This window comes from Capricornis sumatraensis, chromosome 6 (assembly GCF_032405125.1).
Source record: "Capricornis sumatraensis isolate serow.1 chromosome 6, serow.2, whole genome shotgun sequence".
Taxonomy (NCBI): domain Eukaryota; kingdom Metazoa; phylum Chordata; class Mammalia; order Artiodactyla; family Bovidae; genus Capricornis; species Capricornis sumatraensis.
In genome coordinates this window covers 93844873-93869451 of record NC_091074.1, presented here as the reverse complement: position 1 = coordinate 93869451, position 24579 = coordinate 93844873, and the positions used below count along the sequence as shown (strand labels likewise).

The window sequence follows — 24579 nt, the reverse complement described above, 5'->3', positions numbered from 1 at the left end:
TTTGCAGTGGCATCCATCAGCTGTGTGGTTCTCAAGATATTCTCTAGATAGTACTATCTAGGCTGGAGAAGTCTGCTGGGTGGGTGAGATGGAAGAAGGAGCAACAGAAGGGGGATGCTGGTACACCTGGTTGGAGATGATCCATCAAGAGGTCCAGGCCAACTAGGGAAGAAAGAAACGAGTAAATGGGCAGACAGCCCCAGGGTGGGTGAAAGAGTGAAGTACTGTGAGAATACTAAAGATAGAAGCAACAGAGACAAAAGGATATTAAGTGTAAGATAAGAATCAGAACTCTTCTGGGAGAAGACCCAGCGTATGACTCGCCATAGAAGGCTGCAGTATAATAAACACTGCTGGAGACAAAGAAAGAATATGCAGTCAAGTTATCTGTGGGTAAACTCTAGTACATGACCGTGCCTGAGTCTCTGAAGAGTTATCAAAGGACACCATCATGAAGGTGAAAAGACAACCCACAAAAAGCAAGAAAGTGTTTACAAATTATGTATCTGATAAGAGACTTACGTTTCAGAATATATTCAAAAAAAGAACTAACTCATATACCTCAATAATAAAAAAAATTTTTCAATGGACAAAAGATATGAATAGATATTTATCCAAAGAAGGTATACAAATGGCCAGTGAGCAAAGGAAAGGGTGTTCAACATCATTAGTCATCGGAGAAATGCAAATCAAAACCATATCACAGCCACTATGACACATCCACTGTGACAATTAGAAATAAAACAGACAACAACAAGTGTTGGTGAGGACACAGAAAAGTCAGAACCCTCACACATTGCTGATAAGTGTGAACAGTATAGCTGCTGTGGAAAACAGTGGAGTAGGACCTCAAAAAGTTAAGCATATTATTCCTAGAGACCAGCAATTTCAGTCCGAGGTATACAGCCAAGAGAGATGAAAACATGTCTATACAAATACTTGTACCTAAATATTCACAGTAGCATTACAATAGCCAAAATGTGGCTAACGATCTGAATGTCCAGTGACTGATGAACAGATTGAATGTGGTAGGATTCACACAACAGATTATTATCTGGCCATTAAAAAAAATGAAGTACTGATACATGCGACAATGTGACTGAACCTTGGGGGGGAAAAAATGCTCAATGAAAGAGGCCAGACACAAGAGGTCATATAATTCCACTTATACGAAATGTCCAGAAGAGGCAAATCCATAGAGAAAAAAGTAGACTAGTGGTTATCAAGGGGTGGGAGAGGGAGAGAAGTAGGAAGTGACCGCTAGCAGGTGAGGTTTCTTTTTGGGGGAATGAAAGTATTTTAAAATTAGAAGTGATGATACATGCATAAACTTTGTGAAAGCTAAAAACCGTTGGATTATACATTTTGCGTACATGCACTCAGTCGTGCCCAACTTTTTGCAACCTCATGGACTGTAGCCCGCTGCTGCTGCTAGGCTCCTCTACTGATGGAATTTTTCAGGCAAAAATACTGGAGTGGATTGCTATTTCCTTCTCCAGGGGATCTTCCCACCCCAGGGATTGAACCCACGTCTCTTGCATCTCCTGCATTGGCAGGTGGACTCTTTACCACTGAGCCACCTCAGAAGCCTTGAATCTTATTTTAAAGGAGTATATTTTATGACATGTGATTGTATCCCAATAAAAATGTTATAAAAAGAAAATTTTAAAACCATTCTAATCGGGAATGGCAGTTTGGAAGTAAACTGCTAGCAAATCCCAGTTCTGTCACATCTTCCTGACCCCAGATGGGGCTAGCATCAAGAAAGGTGACCTCTCTGGCTGAGTTGCCTAGAAGTGCCCAGGGAAGAGACCACTGGCAAGGTGAGGGGTATAGGTGCACGCACCCAAGACACAGGGTCAGGAAGCTGCCAAGCGAGCCATATTTTCGGAAGATCTCTTCTGTTAGAGAGATGGAGACGGCCTATTCAGGAACAATACTGAGGTTCTGGACCCAGAGGGGAGAAAATACACTTGAAAGTGTCTGCACACGTTTTAAAAAACTGAGGATATGTCACTTAATTAACATAACACTAGAAGATTCCAGGTCATGAGAAGAAACAGAGAAACCAAAAGTACTCCAGTAACCTTCCTTTTAACTTACCCCACCAATCACCACCGCAGGCATGAGAAGTCAGCCACTACAAACACTGTATCTTTCAGACGGCTTTTGGACCATGAATCTCTCTCTCCTCCTGACCAGGTTATGCATTTCGGCTCACTCAGGAAGAGTTCTGTAGGCACAGTCCCTATAGAAAGGAGCTAAGCTAAAAGTAACCCTGCAACAACTAGGAAACACAGACTCCTCCCATGACTCTGTCCCTCTTTCCCAGCAAAGTGACTTCTGTTCAAAGACAGAAAAGCTGTTGAGTCCCAGTGATCCCAGACGATTCCTCAGAACACCAAGTTTTCTATCTTTACTCTAAAAGCAACTGGGAACAGGGAAAGCAGCTCAGATAAGATCCAAATAAGCAAGCATCTTTTGAGTTCAGTCTTGTATTTTCCATCTAAGGATTCCTTATATAAATTTTAAATGAGCAAAGAATAAAACTTCTTACCTAAGTTTCCACGACCTAAAAGCTTACATCCCAGCACCATGAACCTGTGCGCTGAAATTCCATAGACTGTTAATAATGTGCAGCTCACTGAATGCATGACATTGTAATAATAATATTAGTAGGGTGTACATTTTAAAACAATTTTGGAGTACCAATATCAATCTGTTAAAAGTGGTTCTCTTCCAAGAGTAAAATTATAAATAGCTTTTATTTCCACACTGCATAATGGTTGAGTTTTTCAACCATTTCTAGGCCCCTAACAATATTTTCTCTAGAGCTCCCAAAGTCCTTGGGTTTTAGGAAGTACTTTTTAGCTCTTATGATACAATGACTTTTTGAGGGGAAAAAGGTATGAGTTAACTTCAATTAACATTAATATACAAGCAGGAATTCCTTCTTTAGAATGTCCTACAGTGCCCACGCTGCCACCTCTTGCAATGCCTTAAAAGGTAGAACTCTTAAAATAATTGAAGCCCATCTTTCTATTGATGCACAATTTATATTCAACTTTCTTTCAAAAAAGATTCCAGGAAGTCTGATCACCAATCTCACTCTAGTGAAGTTGCACAGTATGTTAGATATACCATAAAACTTCAAAAGGCCTGAAATCAGGCTGCTCTTCTCTCTGGAAGCTGGCTCCATGGTGTGAAACCCAGAGAGGGGCCATGCGGAGTGGAGATGAAAATCACTGGTGGGCTGGACACTGGTGAGCAGGTGCTACCCATGGATCCCCTTCCGGGAAGCCAAGAGAGAGGAGATCCTTCAAGTCCTGGCTTCATTCTGAGGGCCCACTGCAAGCCGTGCCATTTGCCATGACTTTGAGAATGCTGGGGTTGTGTGGCCTGCACGATGAGACACAGATGGCTCTTCTGTCCACCTCCACATTCCTGGGGACCCTGACATGCTACTCTCCCAGAATCAGACTCCCTCCTCCCCCAGGGTCAACCGCCACATCCTGTCCCTAAAAACATTTGTAAAAAGGATTACTCAGTGACTTTTGGTGGCAGACAGTAAGATGTAAACATATAAAGATAACTTTTAGTAAAATTCTAGGTAAATTTAAAACAAAACGTTCCTGAGGTGACCTGCACGAGTGTCCTGGTATACAGCTGCCTCAGGGAAAAGATATTGCTGGTAAAGGAAGGTGACTAGAAAGTTAATCCAAAGGTAGAGGTATAAACACTAAAGACTACTTAAATCAGAAAGAGACAGGTACAAGAGCTAGGACTTAGATTTTGAGAAGAGCCAGAAGCAAGCAAGGAAGTTTTCGAGGAGACATTTTAACTGGACACACACAGGGAGGAGTTCAAGAGAAACTAGCACCTGCCTGGCCTGTGGCTGATGGGCAGAGCTGGGCTAGGGCAGTGGGGTGGTGACGGTGGCGTGGGCAGTTGTGTCCAGGGGAAGGTCTCCTCTGCCCGCCTGCCACACTGGGGAAGTGGTATAGAGAGGCCAAAATAGAACCTGAAGAGCTATACAGGAGAACACCACTTGTAGGAGGTCTAAGGAGAGGAAAGGTGAGCATAAAACTTGCAAAGCGGAAATGACAAAGGGACTCTGGGGCAGGAAACACTTGGGAGTCATAAATGACTGACAGGGATAAAACTCAAAATATATGAAACTGAATATGAAGTTTGGGAATACAAAGACCTGCAACTTATGATTCAACTTAAGAAAACACTTTCCATTAAAAAATTCAATGCCAAACCCAAATAAAAAGTTCCATAACTTTCAAGGACTCAAAATCATAAAACCATTTTTAAAAATTCAAAAAGCACATATAAAAACGGCACTCATTTGGCACATGCTTATAGCCAGGAGGTGTTCCCAAGCAGAGCTGATCACCTAACATCCCAAAGGACTCCCACCTCTGCTTCTAGAATGTGATGTGACTTAAAATGGGCTCCTGCTATCCTGAAAACAAACGAAATATACTTTAATTCCAAAACTAAGAAACTTTACTTCCATAACTAAGAAACTAGAAGTTCTTAACATGTAAACAAGTATTGAAAAGCTTAAAAACTTGACTGGCTGCCTTAACTTCCTCTTTTCTACTGCCCTAACTTGATTTTTAGGTTTTTAAGTATGTTTAGCATTGCACACCTACTCTAATAAGCACTATCCCTGATTAATAAGGCAGCACAAAACAGAATTCTGCTCCCTTCCTAGCCTTCTCTGTGGGGATCGCCTCATGATCCAACTGCCTCAGCTGTTTATCACCAGCCACTCCAGGTTCTGCTTGTGCTTCTGAATCCAGAGCCCCAGCCACGCTCTCCTATTGGCCCAACCAGCACTGTGGATGGTGATGTCGAAACGTCGACAGGGATAAGATTATGACATTACACGTTAAGGGGGGATTTGAATTTATTAGGTAATAAGTTCATATAACACCAACCCTCTGTGAACAATAAACTAGTAGATATGAACTCAGTGAAATACTTTGGCAAAATAAAGTAGGAGAAAAGGAATGCTTGAAATCGGGGAAGCAAAATCAAGTATCCTTAAAAACTGTATACAACATACTCTGTTGAAAAGGAAAAAAATCATAAGAAAGTTTTATAATCAACAACTACAACTAACCAATTTTCAAAAGATGTAGTTAGTTTTATAACTGGGAAAAAGCAATTTAAAAAGCAGATGGGTACAGACAATTCTAAACAGTAGTAACGTTCATGAGAAAAAAACCCATATTCAATATCCCACAGTCTAGTTACACAGAGTGAGGTCAGAAAGAGAAAAACAAATATCACATATTAACACATGTATATGAAATCTAGAAAAATGGCACTGATGAACCTATTTGCAAGGCAAAAATAGAGACACAGACATAGAGAACCGGCATGTGGACACAGTCGGGGAAGGAGTGGGCAGGAGGGATTGAGAGAGTAGCACTGAAACATATAGGTTACCATGTATGAAACAGACTGGGAAGTCACTGAGTTATACAGGGGGCCCGACATTGCGCTCTGTGACAACCCAGAGAGATGGGATGGGATGGGGTCGGGGGGTGGGTGGGAGATTTGAGAGGGAGAGGACATGTGTATGCTTATGGCTGATTCGTGTTTTTGTATGGCAGAAGCTGACACAACATTATAAAGCAATACTCCAATTAAAAAAAAAAAATCCCAGTTTTTGTTAAGATGATATTACACACAGACAGAGAAGGCAGTGGCAACCCATTCCAGTGCTCTTGCCTGGAAAATCCCATGGACGGAGGAGCCTGGTGGGCTGCAGTCCATGGGGTCACTAAGAGTCAGACATGACTGAGCGACTTCACTTTCACTTTTCACTGTCATGCACTGGAGAAGGAAATGGCAACCCACTCCAGTGTTCTTGCCTGGAGAATCCCAGGGACGGGGGACCTGGTGGGCTGCCGTCTCTGGGGTCGCACAGAGTCAGACACGACTGAAGTGACTTAGCAGCAGCAGCACACACAGAAACTGTGTATAAAGGTCAAAACATAAAAGTTTTGCAATTTTTTAACTCAAAGCCAGACGTTTTACTTTTCGTAATGTCACTTTAAAAAAATCCTACAGCTTATCAAATCACTGAAAAATTATGTCGGACTGCTTCGCTATTATGCCATAAAAATACCTAGCTAATATTTAAAATACACATGTTGATAATGCAAAAAATTTAGTTTTTTAAAAAACCCACAAGTGGATAGAAATCTGCTGCCAATGCAGAGGACATGGGTTTGATCCCTGGTCCGGGAAGATTCCACGTGCCCAGAGGCAACAAAGCCCATGTGCCGCAACTGCTGAGCCCACGAGCCTCAACTACTGAAGCCTACGTGCCTAGACCCTGTGCTCCACAGCAAGAGAAGCTGCTGTGGTGAGAAGCCTGTGCACCGCAACCAAGAATAGCTCCCGCTCACAACTAGAGAAAGCCTGTGCACAGCAACGAAGACCCACCACAACCAAAAGTATATAAATAATTTCAAAATACATACATACACAGACAATCCTACAAACAACTTCCAGAGAAAACAGAAAAACGTCAACGTAGACTTATATTAAATGACATTAATTTAGTTGATGTGATGACAGTAATATAATTAAGAGATTATCCTTATTTTTAGGTGGTGGTGTTGATATGAACCAAGGGATTCCCAGGTGGCTCAGTGCTTAAGAACCTGCCTGCCAATTCAGAAGACGCTAGTTCAGGCCTTGGGTCGAAAAGATCCCCTGGAGTAAGCAACGGCAACTCAATCCAGTATTCTTGTCTGGAAAACTTCATGGACAGAGAAGCCTGGCAGGCTACAGTCCACAGGGTCACAAATGGTTGGATATGATGGAGCAGCAGCAGATATAAACCAAAGTTTTCACAGATAAAGTGTTATGATCTCTGCAACTTACTTCCAGATAGTTGAGTTAAAAAACACACACAGATACAAATAATCTTTACAGCAAACTGTTAACAACAGGTGAACCAAGGTGATGGATATGTGAATAGATATTTTCTATTTCAACTTTTTATATATTTTTATTTTTATTAACAAACTATTAGGAAAAGTACGTGATAATGATACTTGCGATCTACTAGTGGATTGAGCTGGTTTTCCAATAATTCTTCAAACAGTTCCTCACTTCTAACCTCTAACACACGAAATAAGGCGAGCTCAATTTAAACATATGTATACAGTCTGGGGATCCTGGGAGCCTCTCACTCACCCCTCCTACTCAAAACGATACAAACCTTGTAAAAAAACAAGCTTTCATAAAAGCATACCGTTTAATAAGCTAATGAGCCTAATACTTCTGAGTCTACCTGATTTCAGACTGTACTTTTCTGATTCTACAAGTCGTTAATGGTATCACCAGGAGCTTGGAATCAAGTTTACAAATTGTAGTACTTTGTAAATGAAAACACACTTGAAGAACATTCTGGCCAATAGCAAATAGAGAGCTGTTTTCCTTCATGGGGGAAAAAAAAAAAAAGGCAAAAGAAAACAAGTAACTCAAACAAAAGGAGAAAAACTGACCTTCCAACAGAAGCTGAAAAGCCTCATACCAAGAACTGTTAGGATAAAAAGGAAAATATCAGGGCCTATCAATAAGAAATGGGAAAAAAAAAAAAAAAGGTTCTAGGCACCAAGGAACAAGGTGAAAGAGGCAGGAGAGGAATGCCACCTGAACTTCCAAGTATCACGGTTTGCTGTAAGCTAAACACTGAAAATCCTATTTGGAGGACAATTCTGACAATAGGAAAACATGCATTCAGAAACCACTCCATGCAACCTCCCCATTACCACAAGGAACTGAGGCCCAGGCTGCCGGCCAGTCTAGGTTCAGAATTCCCAACTCCCTATCTAGGAAGTGGCAGCTATGACGACAACACTGACAGCAGAGAACACCACACCAATTTTCCCAGCAAAGGGAATTCAGAAAATCACAGGAAGCCACTCACAAATACAAGTTCCCTAGTGACTCATACCACTCCACTACTATGCTCACATCAAACTGTAAACCCTCCCACTTTAGAAAATCAAAGTTAAGGGCATCTTCCTGGATGTTCATTACTTTCACAAACAGGAAGGGGAGAAAAATAAGAAAATAAATATCAACGGAACAGTACAAATAGACCATTTTTCTAATGAACTTGGGTCTCCTCAATCACTCATAAAACATTAAAACTATTTTTTACAATATTAGAAAATCAGTAAAAAAAATTATGAAATTTATCAAACTCTGCTAAGATATTGATCCATAACAGCAGATGATATTATCTATTGAAAAAATAATATTTGCAAGAAAAGAAAATACGTACAAACTTTAGCTAAAAAATTTACACCTATCTAGGTACATGACATGAAGAATTCAAGAATTTTTAAAAACATTTATATATATTTCCCTAAAATATAGGTGCGGGGAACAATATAAGGTAGGTTCTTTGTTTTTTTTGAAGGCAGCACAGATTGTGAAGTTAGGCGGAAGCATGATATTGCTAATTTTGCAGTATATTTCCTTCTACAATAAAGAAACATTGCTTAGATTATGAAAGGAAAAGGAAAAGCAACAAATGTTGGAAATAAAATGAATTTTTACCTTAAGTGAAGCTAGTGGATGTTCTGGACCAAGTAAACTCCAATGAAAGGAAGCCAGATCTTCATCAGGTAGAATGTGATTTCCTGGAATACAAACAGGGATACCACAAAAGCCATTACTGACAAGGGGGAAACTTAATATCACTGCATGTTATAATCTGTAGATTATGTTTGTTAGTTTTATACTTTGCAATATGACTCCTTAGGACCACCTCATTTAATACACCGCATAAAACTTCCACACAGACATTGAGAGTATTTCTTCATCTGTTAACACAAAACATACAGCAGGCCAACTTCTTGAAGCTGCTTCAACTACATTTCCATTATAGGCTTAACAGCATTCAAACTGAATAAACTGCATAAAAACCTAAGTAACTCCCCAGCACAGTATTAAGGTCAGTCTGATAATGCCAGATGCCAGATACCAATCTGATACAAGTTTTCGTGTGTTTATGAGAGGCTATGGCTCAAACTGCGTTCTGTGAAGTAGGTGCAGATGCAGAATCTACAGTTATAAAACCTAAGGTTAAGTGACAATGCTTGCAGTTTGTGACATGGATCAACACCCTCCTCCTCCAATTTCTAGCACCACCCACAAAATAGATGTACAAAGCACAGACTATACTACCACCAAGAAGTGTCAGTCAGCTCTTTGCAATATCACCAGGCCTATGTCACAAGTAAGAACTGTATTCAGCTGAGAAACTACCTTTTTGGGGTGAACACTTTCCCTTCAATATAATGCTTAGATGCCTGATATACTAACATATTTGTCAGTTGTTTTCATATAATTTAAAAGCAATAATTTCCTAAATAATTCTGTGATTTGTATATTATGATTTAGTCACTTCCACACTAAGCAGATACATTACTGAGCTGCTAACAGAAGGCAAGACAAGGTAAGCGCGTCTCAGCATTGCTACTCATAATACTCTAGACACAGACACGTGACACAGGCTTGCCGAACTGTCACGACACCCACGAGAGCAGAGCCAGGCCCAAACCGTCAATCACTGAGTTCTGTATTGCCTTCCTCTGCTCAGAGACAGCGCAGAACTTTCCTGTGAAGTATAAAGCATCTGAGATTTGTTTTTGAAGCTACCTACTATCTGAAAAAATATTAAGCCAATTCCAACATCAAATATAGTCTGTTAAAACTTGGGCCACATACTTAAATGAGTATTTCACTCAACTTTTCTAAAACAAAACATCTTATATTGCTATGCTTTCTATTACAAAAAGGAGAAATTATACTTTCTATTTTAAAAAAAGGAAAAATAATATTTCTATATGAGGACACTGAACTTTTCACACAAAATCTAAACTAAAATGCTCTAAAAATGCTCACCCAATTAAGACTTTATAATTTGCCTAAATTTTTTGAAGACATTTCAAGCCTTAAATTAATTCATTACTAAATTATTCAGTGTTATTATTTTTCACTTCTTTTAATATTTCATAAACTATTAGTTGGTATTATCTCCCAAGAAATTTATTCAATGTTTCTTAAATAAGATAAACAAATACCCTTCCCAGGGTAGCTAAGGTATCCATATTCTAAAAGTATAAAATATTCCCATTCATTTAAAGTCAATTAACATGCCCAAGTCAATGGGTATAACATTTAAGTAAATATGAAACTTTTCATGTGTCCATCCACTTCATCACTTTTTAACATTTGAGGAAACATCCTTTTATATTTTAATATCTGAAAACATAAAAGTACTATATACATTTAGAAATTAGGTTTAATCCTCTGAATCCCAAGTCACAAGAGTTCACTAAGAAAATGGACAGAAAATAGCCAAGTACAAACTTAAAGACATGTATTTGAGATTGGATCCAAATAAAGACAACTTGTAAAATCAGAATTTTTTTTTATTAGTTTGTAGTTACACAATCTGAAATTTTATCACCAAATAACATGAAAAATTATGGCTCCCTCACTATAATTTCTAGTTGTATAAAACTCTTTTGGAATGGTTATTGAAAAATCTGCTAATTAGAAATTTCTAAAAGAGCCCACAATATAGTCCCCCTTGTAAGCACAACCAGATCCTGTTGCTAAGCATTGCAGAATAAAAACTGAGAGAGTACAGTAAGATCTCACTTTTTCTTAAGACCACACATCTCTCAGAGAGGGCCTGAGTACCCCAAACAGCTCTCAATCTCATCACTGAAGTTCTTGGGTTTTACTCACAGAACGGTCTTGCTCAGAACACATTTACTTATACTGTGGACACAATTTTTACAAACTCTCAGCAAACTAGAGCCAGATTCTCAAGTAGCTAAGAGACATGCACATTCCAAGCACAAGAAAGGGAAGTTGACAGAAAAGACAGAAATAACTATAAACTACAGACATAAAGTGATAAATAAATGGATTACCTATTACCAAGTTGGACTTCCCTGGTGGCTTACCAAGTTACTTAAAAGAGAAAAATTTATATATAAAATCTTAGTTAAAACAAGATTTCAACCCTTCTAGATATTCAGCATAAAAAATTCCTCCAAGGGAGTTTTTAAAGATATTTATACATTTACTTAAGATGCAGCCTTTGGAAACAAAGGTAGGATAGTTTATTTCTGTTGTTTTCCTTTTAAACTAGTGAGAATCCTGAAAACAAGGGGAACACAGAACAGTGCTAACTTCACAGCAAATTCTCTTCTGTAATTTGTGTCAAAGGTTTAAATGTTTTTCACAGTGAGAACGTATTAGCATTTGTGATTTTTAAATGTTATTTTCCCCAAAACATTAAGAGCATTTTTTTCCCCAAAATTAGTTTATTGGCCTAGACGAAACAATACATAAACAAACACTTAGGAACAAAAGAAGCACATTATCAGCAAAAAATAATGAGTAAAGAATGTTACTGAAGAGGAGCCCATTCCCTGGTTTTTTTAAAATTTAAGACACAATCCAAAATATTCTAGCACTGAAATTTTTTAAAAAATCAGTATGTTCCTGATACACATAACTTTTTCACAAAATGAGAGCTTTAACACTGCCACTTACCTAACAGAGCGGCAAAGATAGGGAAGCGGTTTGGGTTCAGGTCCAGCTGCTTGGCAACCTCATGCATCAGGTACTGGCTCGTGGTGAGACTCTTCCCATTCCGGCTCAGTTTCAGGGCGTGGGCACTGAAGTAGTAGGGGATGTTGCACAGTGCATAATCGGAGTCGTATGCAACCAAGCCGTGGAAGCCGTTTTCTCTGCAGAAACCGATCACTTCTTGATGATGGTCCTCAATGCTCTGTGCAACCTGTGCAAGTAAGAAGAGCACCTCATCAGAGGCCAGTACCCCTGCAGCATGCGCTCAATATGCAGGCATATTTGTACAGAATCTGCAACTGCCAGAAACGGAAGAGATGCGAGAGAGCCAAATAGTCAAAACTGCCATAATAAAGTATGAGGCACACTGCTCAAATAAGAATTTCAGTAAGAAATATCTCCGCTCAGTAACTTATGATCCCAACCATACTGCAGATTAATTTTCAATTCTTATCAAATTCGAAGATCACCCTATTTAAAAGTGTACAACACCAGGTGGCCCCTGTGACAGTATTTTGAAGGCCGGGGGTCGGGGAGGGAAGGGGAAGACAAGAGGAAAATGAAGTGAGAAGGAAGGAGACAAAGGGGGAAGTAAAACCAAAATAATTTCTTCAAAGAAGATCACAGCAAATAAGTGAAATAACCGGAAGGATTTTCTAAACAAAAATAAAAGCCAAGTATTATCCATCACCTATCTGTCTACTAGTTCATATAGATCCTGAAGCATTGAGCGTATGGGACAATAAGAATGAACATGTGTTCAGTTCAGTTCAGTCGTGTCTGACTCTTTGCGACCCCATTGACTGCAGCATGCCAGGCTTCCCTGTCCATCATCAACTCCTGGAGCTTGCTCAAACTCATGTCCATTGAGTCAGTGATGCCGTCCAACCATCTCATCCTCTGTCGACCCCTTCTTCTTCTGCCTTCAATCTTTACCAGCATCAGGGTCTTTTCCAATAAGTCAGTTCTTCCCATCAGGTGGCCAAAGTACTAGAGCTTCAGCTTCAGCATCAGTCCTTCCATTGAATATTCAGGACTGATTTTCTTTAATCTTCAAGTCCATGCTCCCTACCTCAAATCACTTTATTATGTAGAATTTTATATTTACAGCAATGTCTTAAGGCATTTAAAAATCATCAGTGATTCCTGTTTTCCAGACAGCAAATGTTCTTTAACATTAAGTCTGCACAATCTCCTAAAAGGTTTTTGAAATGAAAAGAGACTGTAAGTACCATTCCCTTGCTCCACTCCCCTCACAGGAGATCTAGAAAAGGCAGCATGGCTGCTTGCTTCATAGAATCAGATATCCTGTAAAGGAGATTATTGTTACATAGTTGCTAAGTCATGTCCAGACTCTTTTTGACCCCATGGACTATAGCCTCTCAGGCTCCTCTGAACGAGGGATTTCCCAGGCAAGAATACTGGGTTGGATAGCCATTCCCTTCTCCAGGGAATCTTCCCGACCCAGGGATTGAACCTGTGTCTCCTCCTTTGGCAGGCAGATTCTTTACCACTGAGCCACCAGATGGGGCAGAATTAAAGGTATGAGTTGAGTCAGTGTATAATGTATGTTTTGCAAGAGAGTTTATTAACCTATTCTTCTGGGAAACTGAGGCTAAGAGCAGTTCAGAACCTAGCTCTGCCCAGCTCTAGGACGAGAGCAGTCCAGAGACATCCTCTCTGAGCACCCTTTGTTTACATGCCTCACAGCATATTACCTCATTACCCTCATAATAACCCAGCAAGGGGAAAGGAGCCAGCCCTGTGTGGTCACTAAGAAAGGTGTTCAACAAGCAGGGGGAAGAGCAAGTGTACTCGCTCAGACGTGAGTGTGGTATCTGCAGCCCCATCCTAGTGACCCAGGGGTAAGCAGCAGGTGATGGAGTCACAGCAGGCGGGACAGGTCTATGGCAGGTTTTCAAGGAAGGCTACTGGCAATGCAAAACAACAGGCAATACATTTCCAGAGCTCCAAAGCACTCATACTCTTTGACCCTGAAGTAATCTTACTCCAGGAAATACAGCCTAAGAAACCAATCCATCAGATAAAAAAAATGCTGGGAGCATAAAAAGGATGGAGGTAGCCTTCTATGGGAAAAATAATATTAAGGAGCTAGGCAAAGACAAAAACTACACAGTGTTGTGAAGAAACTTGAGAAAAGCTTGGAACAAAATATTAAACAAAACCATTTCAGAACACAATATTCAGTACATACAACCAGAAAGGAATAAGCAAAAACTGACACAGTGGTTCAGGGTGATGCAATTATGCTTTTTTAAAGAAAAAAAATTTTTTTCAAAGAAAAAGGTCACCTCTATACCACTGCCCTGGGGTCAAATATTCCTCCTTTCATATCCATCGCTCACCAGACAAGGCATACAACTTGCTCATCTGCGTATCAAGGGTCTAGGTTGGTACCTGGCATACAGTAAAAACTACTTAAGAAATGAAAAACTCTGGGGGTCCCAGTTCAGAGGCGGCCCCCCAGTCTTTAAATTATTTATAAAGGTTAATAGGATAAAACTCTAATCAGTAGAAACCAACATCCATCAGAGCCTTATAGAGTGGTTTCATCGATCTGGAGAGAGTGGGATGTAGCGCTTTTCACAGTCATTTCCTTCCACAGACCCTTTCCCAAACACAATTCCTTATTCATTCAGAACACTTGATTTCAGACTGGCATTAAAAAGTCAGGTAAATGAACTATTAATAATTCACTACAAGACTAATTTGCAAATGATTAACAATATCTTTTTTCTTTTTTACTTTTTATTTTGTATTGGGCTATAGCCAATTAATTGTGATAGTTTCAGGTGAACAGCTAAGGGACTCAGTCATACCTATACATATATCCATTCTCCCCCAAACTCCTCTCCCATCCAGGCTGCCAGATAAATCAATCAAGAGTTCCATGTGCTATACAGTAGGACCTCATTGGTTATCCATTTTAAATACAGCAGTGTATACTGGTTCATCCCAAACTCCTTAAGTATCTTTTACCCCATCCTCCTCCTTTCCCCTGCAACCATAAATTTGTTCTCCAGGTCTGTGAATCTGTTTCTGTTTTAGAAGTTCATTTGATTAAATATCTTAATCCTCTCCCAAAGCACATCTAACATGAAACAAATAGCTGTCTGCTAGAATTAATCTCCTAAAACAAAAGGTAAAGGAGCCTGCTCAGTCCGACTCTTTGCATCCCCATAGATGTAGCCCTCCAGGCTCCTCTATCCATAGAATTCTCTAGCCATTACTTTCTCAAGGGGATCTTTCCAAGTGAAAGTCGCTCAGTCGTCCGACTCTTTGCGACTCCATGGACCATACAGTCCATGGGATTCTCCAGGCCAGAATACTGGAGTGGGTATTCTGAGCCACCAGGGAAGGCCAATTAATCTCCTAAAACAAAAGATAAAGGAATCCCACCCTTAAGTAAACACAGACTTCAAATCTAAAGCAAGGTATATAACTGAATCACTTTGCCGTACACCAGAAACTAACACAACATTGTAAAGCAAGTGAAAGTCGCTCAGTCTTGTCTGACTCTTTGCCACCCCATGGACCATACAGTCCACGGAATTCTCCAGGCCAGAATCCTGGAGTGGGTAGCCTATCCCTTCTCCAGCAGATTGTCCCAACCCATGAATCGAACCAGGATCTCCTGCATTGCAGGCGGATTCTTTACCAATTGAGCTATTAGGGAAGCCAATCAACTGTACTTCAATAAATAATAACAATAATAAAGCAAGGTCAAGCAATCTGTGCCCTTTGCTCATCTTTCATCCTGTTCATCTTTCCTATTTCAAGTACCGTGAGTGATGGGGAGGAAAACCAAAAAGTCGAAGTTCCAGTTCTGGCTTGATGCCCCACCTATCTGGTGAGGAAGGTACAATTCATGAATCTTCAAGGTTCCTTCACCTTCTAAAATTCTAGTATTCTTCCCTACTAGTTAACATCTATTATGCCTTTATCTGAGGAAAGGCTACATGGCCTTAAGAGCCACCGGGTAACAGAAATGCAAACTTCCCTAGTGGCTCAGTGGTAAAGAATCTACCTGCCAATGCAGAAGATGCAGGTTCGATCCCCAGGTCAGGAAGATTCCCCTGGAGTAGGAAATAGCAACCCACTCCAGTATTCTAGATGGGATAACCCCACGGACAGAGGAGCCTGGCCAGCTATAGTCCATGGGGTTGCAAAGGGTCGAACATGACTGAGTACAGAACATTAAACAAATCCTTTTCAGTAAAGGAACAATGGAAGTATGGCCTAACAGTTACTCAATTAGGGAAATAAAAACCTCACAGAACACCTAAATGAAAGAGTCTGGTTGATGAATACAACATGACTCTGCATTTGTACAAGCACACATCATTGTAAACCTCATACAGAGAATAAACTTTAATATGCACAACGTAAAAAAATTCGCCAGCAGTCAGGAACGCTAGGCCAGATGCAAACTGACAAATGTGCTGAACTGTACTATAAGCTGTTTGTCACAGGGGTGCCGGTGAACGCTCTGCAATCATTTTCACATGCGTAAGGTTGAGGTAAATGGGCAGGAGATGATCTGGGTGTCTCCCTGTCAGAGAATGGGCTTACAAATGCGCAAAGGGAGGAGGCTAGCATGCTCCTGTGGTGTTGGGCTAGCCATGGAGAGATCCAGAGATGACAACACAGACAGTCACAGAAATCATCAGAGGTAAGCATGTGCACGTGGGCTGGTCTATACACACACACATACATCTCCTATCTGTCAGCAGAGAGCCAAGAAGCAGCAGCACTCCAGGAGAAAGAACATCTATACTCCAATCGGGTTTCTAAATACCATTCTCCACTAAAAGGGACCAGAGCCTTTGGGAAAGAAGTGGGTAACGCCAGGGCAGAGAAGTCCAAGATGAGCCTGGAACATCTACCTTGTGGTGCCAGGAAGGAAGGCAGTGTTCACAAAACAAAGGATAGGGTATGTCAGCGGCACACAAAAGCCCACCTGAAAGATGCCCAATGACCAAAGCTGAAACGATTTGTGCTACAAAATAAATATCATAGTGCTGGGTATAACCAAAGTGCACAATGAACACATGAGTCGATACTGATAAAATACATACATAAAGGGGAAAAGAAGAGACAACTCTTCCCCCCAGAAGAATTCAAATAGTAATGTAAAACCCCTTCCCAAGAGGTGCCGTTTAAGCCCCACCTCTCCCTTTGAATGCATGCTGCACTTTATGACAGCCTCCAAAGAACCAAACCAGCAAAGAGGACAACAGACGTGACACTGAGCAGATGCCCCATGAACGCCACTGTACAGCAGGCGGGCACTGCACCCATGGAGCCTTCTCCCCAAATCGCTAGAAGACACCAGACAGCTCAAACTGCAGGCCAGCCTACGAAATGCCTGATCAATTCTCCAAAAGTGCTGAGGTCACACAGAGACTAGCAGAAGCCAGAGGTCACTAAGGGAGACAAGATGCCTAAAGGCAACAGGGAATCCAAAACGGATATAGGTGGAAAATGGAAGATATCTGAATGAAATCCACAATGCAGTTAATGGCACATTTGTTGTTTTTCAGTCACTAAGTCATGTCTGACTCTTTGTGACCTCATGAACTGTAGCATGCCAGACTTCCCTGTCCTTCACTATCTCCCAGCGTTTGCTCAAACTCATGTCCATTGAGTTGATGATGCCATCTAACCATCTCCTCCTCTGTTGCCCTCTTCTTCTACTCTCAATCTTTCTCAGCACCAGGGTCTTTTTCAATAAGTTGGCTCTTCACGTCAGGTGGCCAAAGTATTAGAGCTTCTGCATCAGGCCTTCCAATGAATATTTAAGGTTGATTTCCTTTAAGATTGACTGGTTTGATCTCCTTGCAGTCCAAGGGGCTCTCAAGTTTCTTCTCCAGCACCACAATAAGAAAGCATCAATTCTTCAGTGCTCAGCCTTCTTCACGGTCCAACTCTCACATCCATACATGACTACTGGAAAAACCATAGCTTTGACTATACAGACCTTTGTTGGCAAAGTGATGTCTCTGATTTTTAATACACTGTCTAGGTCTGTCATAGCTTTTCTTCCAAGGAACAAGCATCTTTTAACTTCATGGCTGCAGTCACCATTCACAGTGATTTTTGAGCCCAGGAAAATAAAATCCGCCACTGTTTCTACTTTTTCCCCATCTATTTGCCATGAAGGGATGGGACCGGATGCCATGATCTTGGTTTTTTGAATGTTGAGTTTTAAGCCAGCTTTCTCACTCTTTTCTTTCACCCTTATCAATAGGCTCTTTAGTTCCTTTTTGCTTTCTGCCATTAGCATGGTATCATCTGCATATCTGAGGTACTAATGCTAATTTTTTAGTTTTAATACTTTCAAACTATTAACTAGGATGTTAACATGTATGGAAGCTGAGTGAAGGATATTTAGGAACTCTCTGTATGATTTTTGCAACACTTCTATCAACCAAAATTATTCCCAAGTTAAGTTTATTTTAAAAAGAAAAAAAAAAGTCTGCAAGACACTGGGAGACTGTTTTAAACTATTTCATCAGGGGAACAAAGCACGGAAAGGCATGAAAGGCAAAGTCTCCAAGAGTCTATCATATGAAAACATAACTCTCCCCAGACAGTCCAACTGAGGGAAGCAGGAAAGCCCAACGCAGATGGCATAAACCTGTGAATGGATGGATAAAATCCAACAACCAAGAATACCTGTAAGAGGTCCAGTGAACAATTCAAGACTCACATCAAAGAGCCTGGCAAAGAATCTGGGGCAGAGAATTGGATGGGATGAAAAGAAGACTCAATGCAAGGTTTGGGTGAAGATAGGAAAATGCCTGGGTTGTATCAAAACAAAGCCTGACAGGCAGTTATTTAATTAAAAATAAAAATTAAATTCTAGAGATTAAGCTTCTGAGGATCAGGGTCTAACAGGTATCAGTTGTTCTTGCTCCTGTGAGTGTGTCTTCTGGTCTGAACATCTCCCACTCCTGTTTCCCATCTTATCTACTCTATCCGTTTCCCTGTGTCTGTTTCCTCAATTCTCTAGCCTTCCAGCTCCTGGCTCAGACTGGGCACATGATGCTTAATGAACACGTTGTTTCTAGTTCTTAATTCTAATTTTAGAAATGAGTAAAAACTATCAAATGCAATGTTGGGAAAATTATTCCAATTTGAATTCCCAAAGAGTATAAAGCAAGCTAAAAAATTAAGCCCTGAGACCTACCTACTTACAGGTGATAAAGAAGGGGTTAAGGCCTCCTGTGAGAGTGAATCAGACTTGGAATTATGCATACCTTCTTAAAGAAAACCCCAGGCGAGGAACCAAAGACCACCCACCACCTTAAAAGGCACCAGGCCTTGACTGATTTTTGCCATGGCTGCCACCACCACTGCATCAAAATGTGGCTCCAGATCAAGGGTGTGAAACCCTGGAGCTCCTGTGTACACAGCACAGAGCATTCAGTGTTGACTCTTGATACGTGTTTTGGTATCACAACCAAGCTAGAAACCACCAAACACCTCACCTCACCTCTCCACCCAGAAACACGGTGTCACCAAGAAACACAGTGTATACAAGATCTTCATGTTCAAGATCTTCAGTAGTTGGCAAAGCGCCCTATTTTTGGTCCCAATTAAGTACTTTATATTTAGCTAGGGGTAACTTTATGCTACTATATTTTTTCCACAGAATCTTAGGTAAATCTTTTTAATAGTTTTAATTTTCATTATTAAAAAGGCAGCTATATCAAAAATTCACTATTTTTTACAAAGAATAATGACTAAAGAATTCTCAAGCTACTTTGCAAGTGTATTTATTTGTTAATGCTGAAAGCAGCTATGGGGAAAGCCCAATAAGAATGAAAAAGTAACACTGTTACTTCCTCCTAATCTCCAGTGAAGAAGCACTTATACAGTGAGGTTTTCTATCTCTGGCACCAGGTAGGTGAACTCCACTACCTATTTTCTGTACTTCCATTTCTTCATCTATACTCCCCTACCTTAGAGGGTAGCCATGATGATTAAATGAGTTACTACATGTAAACAGCTCAGAATCATTCACAAAAAATAAGCACTCAACAAATGTCAGTACTATTTACTTTTCGTAAGCTCTGTGAGAAAGGATCTGCTTGTTCATGGCTTTTCATGCAGGACCTAAGTTCTCTGACACAAAGGAAAAAATACCCTATGTGGTTCTTCTTTAGAATAATTTTCAGAAGCTCAGGGAATAACGTGACACATCCTCCAACCAACTGCCAGATTTAAAAGATGTAACTTAACCTGAACAGAAGAGGCTATAAGTTGAGCTAAACACTGAGGAAAAAAAAAAAAAAAAAAAATCAGGCTCTGACCTTTATCCAAAGAATTCTAGACGCTAGGTTTTATTTAGATGGGTAAGACTTATTCAGGCTATTTACTACCTACTCAAGTAGGGCTGTTTCAAGCAGACCCCATTTCCCCCTCAGTCAGTCTCTCCCATCGGAAGTTTACGTAAGCCTCTTATCCTTATCCAGAGGTCAGACAGAATGAAAACCACAATCATAGAAAACTAACCAAACTGATCACATGGACCACAGCCTTGTCTAATTCAATGAAACTATGAGTCATGCCGTGTAGGGCCACCCAAGACGGATGGATCATGGAGGAGAGTTCTGACAAAACGTGGTCCACTGGAGAAGGGAATGGAAAACCACTTCAGTATTCTTGCCTTGAGGACCCCATGAACGGCATGAAAAAGCAAAAAGATAGGACACTGAAAGATGAACTCCCCAGGTCAGTAGGTTCCCAATATGCACTGGAGAAGAGTGGAGAGATAACTCCAGAAAGAACAAAGCAATGGCGCCAAAGCAAAAACAACACCCAGCTGTAGATTTGACTTAGAAACCTGGAATGTTAGGTCCATGAATCAAGGTAAGTTAGAAGTGGTTAAGCAGGAGACGGCAAGAGTGAATATCGACGTTTTAGGAATCAGTGAACTAAAGTGGATGGAAATGGGTGAATTTACTTCACATGACCATTATATCTACAGCTGTGGACAAGAATCCCTTAGAAGGAAAAGAGTAGCCCTCATAGTCAACAGAAGAATCCAAAATGCAGTACTCAAAATGGTTGCAATCTCAAAAATGACAGAATGATCTCTGTTCCTTTCCAAGGCAAACCATTCAATATCACAGAAATCCAAGTCTATGCCCCAACACTAATGCTGAAGAAGATGAAGTTGAACAATTCTATTAAGACTTATAAGACCTTCTAGAACTAACACCCAAAAAAGATGTCCTTTTTATTATACAGTACCGGAATGTAAAAGTAGGAAGTCAAGAGATACCTGGATTAACAGACAAATTTGGCCTTGGAGTACAGAATGAAGCAGGGCAAAGGCTATCAGAGTTCTACCAAGGGAACGCACTGATCAGAACAAACACCCTCTTCCAACAACACAAGAGAAGACTCTAAACATGGACAACACCAGATGGTCAATACCGAAATCAGACTGATTTTATTCTTTGCAGCCAAAGATGGAGAAGCTCTATACAGTCAGCAAAAACAAGACCAGGAGCCGACTGTGGCTCAGATCATGAACTCCTTATTGTGAAATTCAAACTTAGAGAAAGTAGGGAAAACCACCAGACCATTCAGGTTTGACATAAATCAAATCCCTTATGACTATACAGTGGAAGTGACAAATAGATTCAAGGGATTAGATCTGATAGAGTGCATGAAGAACTATGGATGAACGTTTGTGAAACCATACACAAGGCAGGGATCAAGACCAGCCCCAAGAAAAATAAATGCAAAAGGCAAAACGGCTGTCTGAGGAGGCCTTACATATAGCTGAGAAAAAAGAGAAGTTAAAGGCAAAGGAGAAAAGGAAAGATACCCATTTGAATGCAGAGTTCCAAAGAATAGCAAGGAGAGATAAAATAAGCCTTCCTCAGTGATGGATGCAAAGAAACAGAGGAAAACAATAGAACTGAAAGACTAGAGGTCTCTCGTCAAGAAAATTAGATACCAAAGGAATATTTCAAGCAAAGTAGGGCACAAATAAAAGACAGAAATGTCTTAATCTCTCCTAACACAAGCAGAAGAGATTAAGTAGAGGTGGCAAGAATACACAGCAGATCTATACAAAAAAAGATCTTCACAACCCAGATAACCACGATGGTGTGATCACTCACCTAGAGCCAGACATCCTGGAATGCAAAGTAAAGTGGGCCTTAGAAAGATGGTGGAGGTGATGGAATTCCAGTTGAGCTGTTTCAAATCCTAAAAGATGATGCTGTGAAAGTAGTGCACTCAATATGCCAGCAAATTTGGAAAACTCAGCAGTGGCCACAGGACTGGAAGAGGTCAGTTTTCATTCCAATCCCAAAGAAAGGCAATGCCAAAAAATGTTCAAACTACTGTAAAATTGCACTCATCTCACATGCTCGCAAAGTAATGCTCAAAATTCTCCAAAACAGGCTTCAACAGTACGTGAACTGAGAACTTCCAGATGTTCAAGATGGATTTAGAAACTCAACATTTAGAAAACTAAGATCATGGCATCTGTTCCCACCACTTCATGGCAAATAGATGAGGAAACAATGGAAACAGTGAGAGATTTTATTTTCTTGGGCTCCAAAATCACTGCAGATGGTGACTGAAGCCACGAAATTAAAAGACACTTGCTCCTTGGAAGAAAAGTTATGACCAACCTAGACAGCATATTAAAAAGCAGAGACATTACTTTGCCAATAAAGGTTCGTCTAGTCAAAGCTATCGTTTTTCCAGTAGTCATGTGTGGATGTGAGAGTTGGACTATAAAGAAAGCTGCGCACTGAAGAATTGATGCTTTTGAACTGTGGTGTTGGAGAAGACTCTTGAGAGTCCCCTGGACTGCAAGGAGATCAAACCAGTCCATCCTAAAGGAAATCAGTCCTGAATATTCATTGGAAGGACTGATGCTGAAGCTGAAGCTCCAGTACTTTGGCCACCTGAAGGGAAGAACTGACTCATTGGAAGAGACCCTGATGCTGGGAAAGATTGAAGGCAGGAGGAGACGGGGTCAACAGAGGATGAGATGGTTGGATGGCATCACCAACTCGATAGACATGAGTTTGAGTAAACTCCAGGAGTTGGTGACGGACAGGGAAGCCTAGCAAGCTGCAGTCCATGTGGTCACAATGAGTCAGACAAGATTGAGTGACTGAACTGAACAAGTAGAGCTGAAAAGTGAGAACATGAAAGTCAATGCCAGTTTGGTGGAAGATTTTACTGTTGTTTAAAGAGCAATTTCACTGTCATGACATACACTAGTAATGTCTCTAAAAGTAAATCTTTCCTCCTCAGGAAATCTGAAACTGTGGCTGAACAAAGTTTTTTTACCTTATATAGCTCTTGGTTATTCTATAAGAATTGTTAACAGTGGTCTTAAAAGCAAGGAAAATCAATTTCTTTTAAAATAAGGGAATGGCACATGAAAAGATTCTCCACTTCATTAGTCATAGGGAAATGTATATCAAAACCACAATGAGATATCATTTCACACAAATTAAGATGGCTGCTGCTGCTAAGTCGCTTCAGTCGTGTCCAACTCTGTGCAACCCCACAGACGGAAGCCCAACAGGCTCCCCCGTCCCTGGGATTCTCCAGGCAAGAACACTGGAGTGGGTTGCCATTTCCTTCTTCAATGCATGAAAGTGAAAAGTGAAAGGGAAGTCGCTCAGTCATGTCCGACTCTTAGTGACCCCACGGACTACAGCCTACCAGGCTCCTCCGTCCATGGGATTTTCCAGGCAAGAGTACTACAGTGGGGTGCCATTGATGGCTACTATAAAAAAAAGAGAAGTAAGCAAGTGTTGGCGAGTATTTGGAAAAACCTGAATCCTCACACGCTGCTGGTGGAAATGTGAAATGATGCAGTTGCTAAGGAAAATGGTATAACAGATCTCAAAATATAAAATCATCATATGAACCAGCAATTCCATTTGTGGGCATATACTCAAAAGAAATGAAAGCAAAGATTCAAACAGATATTTGCACCCTCATTTTCACAGCAATATTATTCATGATAGCCAAGAGGTGGAAGCAACTTAAGTGTCCACTGACAGATGAACAGATAAGCAAAATGCGGTCTATCCACACAACACATTATTCTTCAGCCTCAAAAAGGAAGGAAATTCTGACAAATGCTACAATACAATGAACCTCAAGGACATTATGCTCAGTGAAATAAATGCAGTTAAAAAAAATTAATTCTGTGTGATCCCACTCATATGAGGTAGTCAGATTCATGGAGACAAAAAAGTAAAACGGTGGCTGCCAGAGGCTGGCAGAGGGGAATGGGGAGTTAGTGCTCAACAAGCACAGTTTCACTTGGGAAAGATGAGAAAGTTCTGAAGACTGACGGTAGTAACTGCATGACAGTGTGAAAGTGGTTTTGCATCCACTGATATGGAAGGCTGGCTACACTCACTGTACTCTGTCATTTTACATCAGGGATTTGAGCATCTTTGGATTTTGGTATCTGAGGGGGATCTTGGAATCAGTCATCTGCATATTCCCAAGGGAAGTTTGTGAAAGTGAAAGTGAAGTCGCTCAGTCGTGTCCAACTCTTTGTGACCCGTGGACTGTAGCCCACCAAGCTCCTCCATCCATGGGATTCTCCAGGCAAGAATACTGGAGTGGGTTGCCATTTCCTTCTCCAGGCGATCTTCCCGATCCAGGGATCAAACCCAGTTCTCTCATATTGCAGGCAGACGCTTTAACCTCTGCACCACCAGGGAAGCCTTAATTCCATTTAAAAACAGTTAAAATGGTAAAACTTTTGTTATGTATATAGGTTATCACAATTTAAACAATAAAAATATATAATGATAAAAAGAGAGTGGCACCCCATCTCCCTGTCTTCTCAGGAAACCTAGGCACTTGGTGCCAAAACACAACTTCCTACTT

General features: G+C 40.6%; 1 protein-coding gene across 2 annotated transcripts in view; it reads right to left on the bottom strand.

The window, feature by feature from the left end:
* Positions 1 to 24579, bottom strand: part of FAM120A (family with sequence similarity 120 member A) — a 117057-nt gene that overhangs the window by 81327 nt on the left and 11151 nt on the right. For both annotated transcript variants that reach the window (XM_068973747.1, XM_068973746.1), the window contains exons 2-3: positions 11623 to 11869; positions 8605 to 8687 (exon numbers count right to left, since the gene is read on the bottom strand). In XM_068973747.1, coding sequence (XP_068829848.1) covers positions 8605 to 8687; positions 11623 to 11869 — 330 coding nt within the window. The remainder of the gene's footprint in view (positions 1 to 8604; positions 8688 to 11622; positions 11870 to 24579) is intronic.